The following is a 12,102-nucleotide window of genomic DNA, read 5'->3' on the forward strand; positions in this document are numbered from 1 at the left end:
GCTTTGAGCTGGCAAGATGATAAGAGAATTCTGTTACCTGACACAACGGACACTGTACCATACGGTTATAAGAAAAAATAAAAAACTCATTTTTGTATGTGTGTGTGTGTATTTATTCAACAAACCTCAATTTTCACCCCTTGGCAGATCGGGAGTGAACACGACTCCATAGTTCTCGAAAAATCCCAACTCAATTTATCAACGTTCAAAGTAGAAATTTTTGGTTGAAAAAAATTTGCAAAAAAAACCTGATAAAATTCGAATGTGTTGGAATTGAAGATGTAAAAAATTTTTCTCTCCAAATTTTTCAAAAACCCCATCGTTTTACAGTAATCTCAATCAATGTACTCGAGATTCCGCTGAAAAATATAAATGAATATATCGAAAAATCGACGAGACAAAATGTTTTATCTCAACTCGCGACCCAGTTGAAAAATCAAGCGATTCAAAATACCAACGTTTTTCCAAAACGATGTAGCACCCGTAATAAAAGTCGTAGAGACTTTTCAAATACACCAAAGTAAAGCTAAATGCCTTCTCCTCAAAATACGCCTTGTTGCATTGAAATATTTAAACCAGCGGCGCAATAGTACTAAAAAGAACATGAGAACTTTATCGAAAACTTTTCCCCGGTAATATATGAGGCATTCCATGCGGTTTCGAACAGTCAAAAAGTTGACTTCTCCTAACAATTAAAATTTTGTTAAATTTCTTAATTATATGAAAAAGAGACGTGTACATTCTTTCAGAATTTTTCGATCCCATTTTTCGAGTTTTTCAACTTTTGAAAATTTTCTAAATACCTTTATATTCTGAAAGTTTACGTTCAAACAGAAAAATGTTTCAGACAGAAAAGTTGTAGTTTTACGTATATTTTGTGAAAAAATTTTTGTTTGATCTTTTTCGAGTTTAAAAAATGACTATTTTCATCAAAAATAGACGAAAATAATTTTTTGTCATTTTGAGATTGTAAAAAATTGGGGTGGTCCATTTGATATGGAATACCCCATTTAAGTTCTCGCTGTCATATTGTAAAGAGAAGTGATTCAATAATTACATAAAAATTTCTCGTTAAACTGTAATTATCGCGATCACCCCTGATCATGATTACAGAGTATTTTCTTGAATAAACGAACGATTTATAATTTCTTACGTTTTCTTTATTTTACGCTGACCTGCCTCACTCTCACGAAATACAGTTCTCGCACGTGCATCACTTTTTGCTATCCTTGATTATTTCGCGTCACTCGGCGATCCAGAAAAATATAAATAATTATTTTTTCTCCACGTGGCTGGCTCCGCAGAGCATTGTGTTACAAGCAGGCTCGAACTATCGCGAATATGTCGTGCTATAGTGCGGCTCAGAACCATCGTATATCATATTTGAAAGACGAAGATGAGTTATTTTCTTTCTTAACCCATTAACACCCAAGCACCCCGATTTTTTACCAATCTTTCATCACGATTATTTTTTAAGTTAACGGTGTTGAAAAAATGTTGTTTTCAGATATATTAACGTAGAATTTTATGCTCTTTCAGAATACAGGCTCAAAATTCTGATCAGACATGAAGGAAAAAATATGGCTGATTAAAACATGAAAAACATGAACATTTTTGAAAAAAACTTTTTTTGTATTTTTTTGCAATATTACCGCAAAGAATTCGTACTGTAATCATGATCAGGGGTGATCGCGATAATTACAGTTTAACGAGAAATTTTTATGTAATTATTGAATCACTTCTCTTTACAATATGACAGCGAGAACTTAAATGGGGTATTCCATATCAAATGGACCACCCCAATTTTTTACAATCTCAAAATGACAAAAAATTATTTTCGTCTATTTTTGATGAAAATAGTCATTTTTTAAACTCGAAAAAGATCAAACAAAAATTTTTTCACAAAATATACGTAAAACTACAACTTTTCTGTCTGAAACATTTTTCTGTTTGAACGTAAACTTTCAGAATATAAAGGTATTTAGAAAATTTTCAAAAGTTGAAAAACTCGAAAAATGGGATCGAAAAATTCTGAAAGAATGTACACGTCTCTTTTTCATATAATTAAGAAATTTAACAAAATTTTAATTGTTAGGAGAAGTCAACTTTTTGACTGTTCGAAACCGCATGGAATGCCTCATATATTACCGGGGAAAAGTTTTCGATAAAGTTCTCATGTTCTTTTTAGTACTATTGCGCCGCTGGTTTAAATATTTCAATGCAACAAGGCGTATTTTGAGGAGAAGGCATTTAGCTTTACTTTGGTGTATTTGAAAAGTCTCTACGACTTTTATTACGGGTGCTACATCGTTTTGGAAAAACGTTGGTATTTTGAATCGCTTGATTTTTCAACTGGGTCGCGAGTTGAGATAAAACATTTTGTCTCGTCGATTTTTCGATATATTCATTTATATTTTTCAGCGGAATCTCGAGTACATTGATTGAGATTACTGTAAAACGATGGGGTTTTTGAAAAATTTGGAGAGAAAAATTTTTTACATCTTCAATTCCAACACATTCGAATTTTATCAGGTTTTTTTTGCAAATTTTTTTCAACCAAAAATTTCTACTTTGAACGTTGATAAATTGAGTTGGGATTTTTCGAGAACTATGGAGTCGTGTTCACTCCCGATCTGCCAAGGGGTGAAAATTGAGGTTTGTTGAATAAATACACACACACACATACAAAAATGAGTTTTTTATTTTTTCTTATAACCGTATGGTACAGTGTCCGTTGTGTCAGGTAACAGAATTCTCTTATCATCTTGCCAGCTCAAAGCTAATTTTTTCTGTTTTATGGTATAAACCTCATGTTTCTGGCTCTGAATTAAATATTGATGTTTTATCGAATCGTGGTGATCAAATAAACATTTTTTATAATCTTCAAATTCGTCTATTTTTGATGAAAATAGTCATTTTTTAAACTCGAAAAAAATCAAACAAAAATTTTTTCACAAAATATACGTAAAACTACAACTTTTCTGTCTGAAACATTTTTCGGTTTGATCGTAAACTTTCAGAATATAAAGGTATTTAGAAAATTTTCAAAAGTTGAAAAACTCGAAAAATGGGATCGAAAAATTCTGAAAGAATGTACACGTCTCTTTTTCATATAATTAAGAAATTTGACAAAATTTTAATTGTTAGAAGTCAACTTTTTGACTGTTCGAAACCGCATGGAATGCCTCATATATTACCGGGGAAAAGTTTTCGATAAAGTTCTCATATTCTTTTTAGTACTATTGCGCCGCTGGTTTAGATATTTCAATGCAACAAGGCGTATTTTGAGGAGAAGGCATTTAGCTTTACTTTGGTGTATTTGAAAAGTCTCTACGACTTTTATTACGGGTGCTACATCGTTTTGGAAAAACGTTGGTATTTTGAATCGCTTGATTTTTCAACTGGGTCGCGAGTTGAGATAAAACATTTTGTCTCCTCGATTTTTCGATATATTCATTTATATTTTTCAGCGGAATCTCGAGTACATTGATTGAGATTACTGTAAAACGATGGGATTTTTGAAAAATTTGGAGAGAAAAATTTTTTACTTCTTCAATTCCAACACATTCGAATTTTATCAGGTTTCGAAATTAGATATATTTTAGTTATGATGATTTCCTGAGTCAGAATGTGAAACGTATCGTCAATCGAACAGCCACAGTGAGGCAGGTCAGCGGAAAATAAAGAAAACGTAAGAAATTATAAATCGTTCGTTTATTCAAGAAAATACTCTGTAATAGAAATTACTCTGTAATAACATTTATATTTATTTTTTTCTTGATGATTCTGTGAATGACGATGATGATGATCATCATAATCATGATCATGATGATAATGACGATCGTGGTACGAGCCATCCGCAGTTGATAATACTGAACAAAAAAACATAAACATACATTAATTTCTAGAAAAATTTATTGAAATTATAATTCTTAACCGTTCGTGTCTGAGCAAGAACATTGACTCGTTGACAGTTGAATAGAAAAAATTATGAAAAAATTGAATTTTCGCGAAATAATGAATGAAACGCAAACGGTCCACCCACGTTTTAGAGACATGAGGTGTGAAAAAAAAAACGTTTGCAGACAGAAGTTTAATTTAAAAAAATGTAATTACTCACCATTATTAATTGAGTACAACTACGTCGTCGTTGTTGTCTTCACCGTTGACCACGATTCCTTCGTCGTCGTCTTCGTTATTGACTACGATGACGTCGTCATCATCGTCTTCGTCATTGACTACGATGACATTGTCGTTGCCGTCTTCGTTGTTGACTACGATGTCGTCGTCATCATCGTCTTCGTCGCTGTCTTCGTTGTTGACTACGATGACATTGTCGTCGCCGTCTTCGTTGTTGACTACGATGACGTCGTCATCATCGTTTTCCTCGTTGAGGAAATTATTTGGTACAAACCAAAATTCACCGTGATATCCTTCGATCAATTGGGCCTCAATCCCAGCGATTTTCACAGAAACATCGTTATCTGCTACGATGTATGATCGTAGCGCCCGTCGTAGGATACTCTCCAAAAGCATTCTTGGGCACGCCGAAAGCCACGGTTTCGGTATGTTGATCGAAACGGTTATGGTGTTGGTTGACGATTGCATGATCTTTAAGAAATTCGAATAAAAAATTTAATTATGGAATATTCTTACACTTCACTTTTTATGATTTTTTAGTTAACAATCCGCACAATTAACGTTGGAAGACTTTTAAAAAATTACTCACGAAATTTGATTTATTGATGACGTGGATTGTTCGGTGACTCTCAGCGATTGATGGGTCCAACTCGTCGATGCGTCGTTTTATATAGGCTCAAATGTTTATGTTTATAGATTCGGGAAAGATTTAAATACGACTTATATAAATTCTCGATAAATTCTTTTAAAAATTAATTATAACATTACATTGGTTTATAATACAAATATACAGACTTCTTTACAAAATGTTTTCTTTGAATCAAGTAAAATGATAGGTTACTTTAGATAGTTTTCAAAATTGTTTGAATAATTCTAGAAATCTCTTCATATACTTCTATAAGAATCTCGAGAACATTCTAATAAATAAATTTCAAAATAATATTCAAAGTAAAAAATTATATGAACAAACAATGTATATTATGTTTTCAATGATAAAAGTGATAGAATACTCACAATCAAAAATTGTTTTCAAATGGAAAAAATGATATTTTTTATAATAGAACATTTTCTTAACGATAGATGGTTCTTGAAGTTTCTACAAAAGTATGGATCAGTAAGAATATTCAATATATAATCATTTAAAGTTCAGATGCATTTCCATAGCTTTTTTTTATCAAATATTATAACTATTTACAAATTCATATGCAACAAATTTTTTATAAAGGGTACTTCGCATAAAACATTATATTAAACAATTAGTACTAATAATTGCGTAATGCATATTTCGTGGGTCTCTCATCACTGAATCACGCAAAAGAAGATCAGGTTACAGGAGATAAGACGCACCACTACGGAAAAATATGTGTTATAAACGTATTTGAATAAGCAGGTAATAATACAAAACTTTTTCTTGGATCATAGAGCAAACTTGATTATACATATTTGCGTCACTAGATAACCCAGAAAAATATAAATAATTATTTTTTCTCCACGTGGTTAACTCCACAGAGCATCATGTTGCAAGCATGCTCGAACTATCGCTGCTACGTTGTTCTATAGTGCGACTCATGACTGAACTATAGTACGTCATATTTGAAGATGAAGATGAGTCATTTTCTTTCTTAATCAGTAATTGATATTTATCTCTTTTTATAAGCAGTATTGTTAGATTTCAAAAAAACTTGGAAACATTTTGAAAACATGTAAATATTTTATTCATCATACAGATTTTCAGAAAAAAATTGACATTTGAGACAATTTATGATTAACGGTATAGGTCCATCGAATTCATCGGTATCCGTTTTTTGATGGTGTTTTCGACATCGGCGATAACGCATGAAATCCTCATCGATACGCCATTCTTTAGCAAGTCTGTCCCATACATCGTCAATGTCCTTCCATGCATAAGTTAGAATAAATTCTTGAGGAAGACAAGCGATATCCTCCGTCTTCATTGCTCTCAGACTTCCCAATGTAGCGAAGATTCTTAAGGATCGTGGAAATGATGAATTTTCAACACCATGCTTCAAATACCATTCCTTCAAACGTTGAACATTTTCAAAGGCACAATTGTATTCGCGTACCCCATTGTGATACTTGTAATGCTGATATGTTGGTGCTGGTAATTTTCGCAATGCGGGGCAACCCAAATCCTCCATATTAATGATCAACTTTGAATTTCCTATAATATCGGTGATCCATTGCTTTTTTTCCAATCCTTTCACATAAAGAAAACTCACATTTTTTAAAATAATGTCAAATACGTTCTTCACTTCATCATAAGGAATATCACCGGTATTCCATGGGATACCATGATGGTTGCGTTCACACCACTTATTTTGACTCTTATACTTGGCTGGTAAACTATCCCATTCACATGGAGGCTTAACTAGAAGGCATCCAAACTCCTCGTAAGCTTCCGCACTGGGATAAATTTTAATGACTGCCAGCTCTTTTAATACGAATTTATTGATAGGCATCTTAAAACCTTGCAAATCCAAAATGGCTTCCATTGTTCGGCTTGTTGTTAACGGTATCGCTCAAGTGTTCAGCATAAAGTGACGATAAAGGAAAAATCCCTTTTATAGGATACATCCCCACTCTGACACATAATTTTCCAGAATTTAAAAATCAGGATGACGTCATCAATCACATTTGGAAATTCTTGGAATGTATTATTATCAGGCTTCCTATTAATTGCGACATCTACGGTTCCAACATTTTTCCAAAATTTTCAGTCGGTAAAACAGGAAAGAGCGTCTCATTTCGAGATGACGTCATCATTCTGGAACATTCGAAATGACGTCATCGTTCCAGAACTTTCGAAATGATCTTGAAATGAAATCATCAATAACGTCATAATTCTGGAATATTCGAAATCATCTGATTGGTCATTTCCGTTGGATCCAGTTCGAATCGTTCCAGAACGTTCGAAATGATGTCGTATCAATCAGTCGGTAAAACAGGAAAAAGAACAGAACGTCTCATAGAATATTTCGTTCAGTCGGTAAAACAGGAAAGAACGTCTCATTTCGAAATGACGTCATCATTCTGGAACATTCGAAATGATGTCATTTTAAAAAATTTTTATTATTTTTTTTAATTTTTTTTTTAAATGACGTCATCGATGACGTCATCATTCTGGAACATTCGAAATGACGTCATCGTTCCAGAACTTTCGAAATGATCTTGAAATGAAATCATCAATAACGTCATAATTCTGGAATATTCGAAATCATCTGATTGGTCATTTCCGTTGGATCCAGTTCGAATCGTTCCAGAACGTTCGAAATGATGTCGTATCAATCAGTCGGTAAAACAGGAAAAAGAACAGAACGTCTCATAGAATATTTCGTTCAGTCGGTAAAACAGGAAAGAACGTCTCATTTCGAAATGACGTCATCATTCTGGAACATTCGAAATGACGTCATTTTAAAAAATTTTTATTATTTTTTTTATTTTTTTTTATTTTTTTTTTTAAATGACGTCATCGATGACGTCATCATTCTGGAACATTCGAAATGACGTCATCGAAGGTTCTAAAAGGTTCTAGATGATGACGTCATCGTGACAATGACTCAGCAAAAAAGTATCCAGAACCGGTGTTGTATATCTACTCTTCTCTAAATTCCTAAATTTTCCGTTTTCTATTTTATTCTGAGTTTTTAAACTTTTAAATTCATTAATGAATTCTCCTGAAATTGTTTTTCGCCAAAACAAATGCAGATACCTTAAACGTCTTTGAATTCGGTTGCTCTGTTGAATTAAGTACGCTCAGTTTTTTTTGCTTCTTTGAGTTCTGACATAATAAATGTTTCCGGGTGCCTTTTTTCAGCAACTATCAAACTGGATAATTGGATCTCAGCGGCCACTTGCAAACTTTGGAAATATATTTCATCGGGGACACGTTTTGAATGACACGAAAATGTCTAGATTCAGAATGCAAAAGCAACATTTAAAAAGGGCCAATTCTGTTGGATTTGTTGTGTCTTGAATTTGATCTATCTTTCCTCTTTTCCTTTCTTTTTCCTAACGTTATCAGCCGAAAATCATATCTCGGCCCGCAACACGCATTGCTCCATGCTCTTGAGTTCCCAATGGACGAAACATATTAGAAGACAAGGAGAAAAATCACAAAAGTCCAAGACTAAACCTCTATCGAAATATTTTCAGTACAATTTCGACGAAAAATAGGTCTTTTTTCGTGAAAACCAACGTTATACGCCGAAAATTATAAACAATTCATAGAAATTTAAACTAAAATCTTAACGAGATTCTGCCGTGCCATTTCGTTTTTTTATGATTGATTCTTTATTGAATGAATAGTGATGGGCCGGACAAGTACTTTTAACACATATTTAAACATAATTTGTATCGATCCAATCGACGTCGAATTTTGTGAATAATACCAGAGGATCCTGAAAGTCTGAGAAGATTCGATTTTCTTATAAGTCTCTGCCACCATAGAGTAACATATGACTAGCTTTCATGTGATTTTTTTGGATTTGAAAGCTTCTTAAAAGAATTTAATAATGTCAAAATTTGGAGTTACTAATAAAATACTTGTCCACCGATTGATATCATAAATTTTAATGCTGCACGTAATTCAAGTGGTAACTTTTTTCAATTCATTAGAAAATACTTGGCCTCGAATTAATATAATAAATTTTAATGCCGCACGTAAATTAGATGGAATTTTTTTCAGTTGATTTAGCTGTCCGAATCTAATAAGAAGAATGAGGCATCGGTTTCCAAAATGATGTCAAGACCGATTTTTCGGTTTTTTATTTTTTACTTGTTATTTGATTCTTTTGACACTTTAAAAAATAGATACAGATTAGTTTTTGCTTTAATATAATGTTTTTTCAAGATTTGTAAAATTCTTTTCGAATTGTTCTGTATTTTTTTTATGAAATAATTTTTTTTACAATTAAAAAAAATTTTTTTTTTAAGTTTTTTTTATGGGTGGTCTATTTTTATTTGAGTCTTTTCAAAGTTTACTGCAACTTTCTTAAGAAAAAATCATTTTCTGGTAACGCATATACTTTTTTTACAATATTGTTTTTTTCTAACATTCATTTTTTTCTCGACTTCGTTTTATTTTAAATACGTTATACAATTTTTCAGTCGGGAGTTTTTTAAATGTTTTTTTTGGTAATTGAGGGTATTCAAACTAATAATTTTGTACTTTCGCTCGCAATTTTTAACCCGTTGACATTTTTACTGTCGAAAATGGTAATTTTGTATCAAACCCGTAATTGTTAATAAAAATAGAAATAAACATGTAATTTTCTCTTTTCTTTTCGATTTTATTTATTTTTTTTTGTGTTTTTCTATTGTTTTTCTAAGTTTTAGGTCATCCCGTAGGAGAAATATGGATCTAACAGGTATGTATCAATTTAATGTTACTCTCAGTATAAAATTATAATTTTTTATTAATGTTTTAACTTTTTCAGCGGATACGTTTGGAAGTGATAATTAAAGGTAAGTTAAATGGTTTTATAACAATACATCCTGGTAATTTAATTTGTAATTCGCGTTTTTCATTAATTTTTGTATTTTTTTAAGTTCGCAGGGTGGTACATGCCTCTCTCCATCTCAGTCTCAGGATTTTCCAGGATAAACGTTGCTGTGGCTATCTGCTGCTTTATTCTGTATAGCCCCTCATAAATCGAGAAGAATTTGGCCATCTTTTTATTTACAGGATCGCTAACGTTGCACGCTTTAGCCAGCACTAAGTCTACCACATTAAATCGAATTAATTTATGCTTCCTATCGAACTTTTGGGCTCTTTCTCTACCTTTTCTTTCTATTCTATCCCTCGCAAGCATTAATTTTGCTTCGATCCTTTCTTCCTCATCTAATTCTTCATCTTTTTCTACTTTAATCCAATTTCTCTATATTCTTTGAGGTTTAATGTTTCTCTGTATTTCGACGGGCGTCATTTCAGTCGTTTCGTGGTGTGTCTCGTTTATTCAATCCTCGATAACTTTGACCCATTTCAACTAGTCGGTGTGTTTATCGGTCAAAAATGTTCAGAAATATCTACCGATCTCTCGATTGACTATCTTTACTATGTTTCCTTGCGGATGCCTAATAGATGAGAAAACTGGCTGAATTCCCTCGCTAGCTAACTTTCCTAGCCATAATCGCGAAGTAAATGGAGTGCCATGGTCAAATTGAAGCTTTTTTGGTTTTCCAAATTCAGGAATGTAGTGGTTAAAGATTTTATTGATTGTTGCTGGCGCTGTCACCGCTTTTAAAGGATACAAAACAACAAATTTCGAAAAAAACGTCAATTGTAACGAGGATATGTTTTATTCCTCCTTTTGTCACAGGTAAAGGATCGAAAAAATCGATTGGAACAGTATCTCCCGGTCCTTCAGGAATGATATTTTGCTGTGCCGCATATGAATGCTGGTTTGGGACTTTATTTCTTTGGCAAGAATCGCAAGAAGCAAGAATCTGTCTGATACAATGGTACAGTCTCGGGTAAGTAAAATCTTCTGCAATGACTTTCCAAACTTTTTTAGCTCCTACGTGGCCATACATCTCATGTGTTTCAGATACCAGAGGATGTAGGATCTCTCTTAGCAGAAAAATTTTCCATGACTCGGGATTTCCTTTCTTCAATAAAATATTGTTTTTAACCTGATATTGGATTCCTTCGCGAGCTGTCACCAGTGACAGACGTGTTTTTCTGCGCTCCGATCTGCTCGGATAATCCAGTGTGTATACAGTGTACGCAATAATACAGACGTTAAATACCCTATAGTGAACATTATAATATCTTGCCAGTGCATAGAGATCCGTGTTATAAAGAGATCTTCTCTCCTGTAAAGAGAGAAGATTCTCGCACACCATCATCCTCAATCTTCTAACGCCATGAGTGGAGAGAAGCAAAACCAGGAGAACAACGACGTGCATATGTACGACCCCGAGGCCAACCAAACCAACAACGACACCCGTGCAACAAACCAAGGTAGGGTGACACCTCTGACTCTAACCCGATCTACTCCAACTAATGACCCCCTGGGACCATCTTCGCCACCTTGGCAAATTGCGAATCCCAGAAAACGTGCGAGAAGAGCCGACAGCCAAGAGAGTAACAGCAGTACACAAGAAACTTTGACTCAAAACCGATACGCTCCTCTCGTCCACGATAACGACGGGCACTACAATCAAAATAAACAAGGCAATAAAACAGCTGACGAGAGCAATCGGCCAAATCAAACTAATGGCGAAAGACTCCCAGACATTCCGGAAAATAATACATATCCTCGACGAGCAGAATGCCTCGTATCACACTTACCAAATGAAACAGAATCGTGCCTACAGAGCAGTCATAAAATCTCTCCACCCCTCCACTCCTACTGAAGACATCAAAATAGCCTTGGAGACCCTTGGGCACATAGCACGAAACATAATTAACGTTCGCCATGCAAAAACGAAAAACCCCCTACCAATATTCTTCGTAGATCTCGAACCCAACAACAACAACAAAGACATTTTTAAAATCGACACTTTGCTCAATGCTAAGATCCAAATCGAACCACCTAGAAAAAATACTGCAGTCGTCCAATGTACTAGATGCCAAAGATATGGACACACCAAAACGTACTGCCGAAGGCAATACAGATGTGTTAAATGCGGCGATGACCACGAAACCTCGACCTGTACCAAAACAAGGGAAACAGCCGCCAAGTGTGCCCTATGCGAAGGCGAACACCCTGCCAACTACAGAGGCTGTAGAGTTTACCAGGAAATAATTGAAAAAAGAAACCCCACAACACAAGCTCCAATTCCAATCAACCGCGAAATCACTGACAGACGCCCGACAAACCAAACGCCCAGAACGCTAAGCTACGCTGAAGCCACTGCATGCTCCAACGCACAAATCAACGACAGCCATAACAACGATATGAATAATAATATAAACGGAGTAATGACGATGCTTGAAAA

General features: G+C 34.1%; 2 protein-coding genes across 3 annotated transcripts in view; both read right to left on the reverse strand.

Moving 5' to 3' along the window:
- The window catches only part of LOC122416455 (RUN domain-containing protein 1), a 580,344-nt gene that overhangs the window by 89,317 nt on the left and 478,925 nt on the right, over positions 1-12,102 (reverse strand). The window lies entirely within an intron of this gene.
- Positions 3,781-4,575, reverse strand: LOC122416457 (phosphopantothenoylcysteine decarboxylase subunit VHS3-like). Its single transcript, XM_043429438.1, has 2 exons — positions 4,121-4,575; positions 3,781-3,872 (listed from the first exon to the last, which is right to left on the reverse strand). The coding sequence occupies exon 1, from the start codon at positions 4,534-4,536 to the stop codon at positions 4,126-4,128; it is 411 nt and encodes a 136-aa protein (XP_043285373.1). The 5' UTR covers positions 4,537-4,575; the 3' UTR covers positions 3,781-3,872; positions 4,121-4,125.

This window comes from Venturia canescens, chromosome 9, assembly GCF_019457755.1.
Source record: "Venturia canescens isolate UGA chromosome 9, ASM1945775v1, whole genome shotgun sequence".
NCBI lineage: Eukaryota > Metazoa > Arthropoda > Insecta > Hymenoptera > Ichneumonidae > Venturia > Venturia canescens.

What these genes read in the sequence shown, in the direction of transcription:
- LOC122416457 (XM_043429438.1), bottom strand. Translation starts at nt 4,536, where the DNA reads ATGCTTTTGGAGAGTATCCTACGACGGGCGCTACGATCATACATCGTA.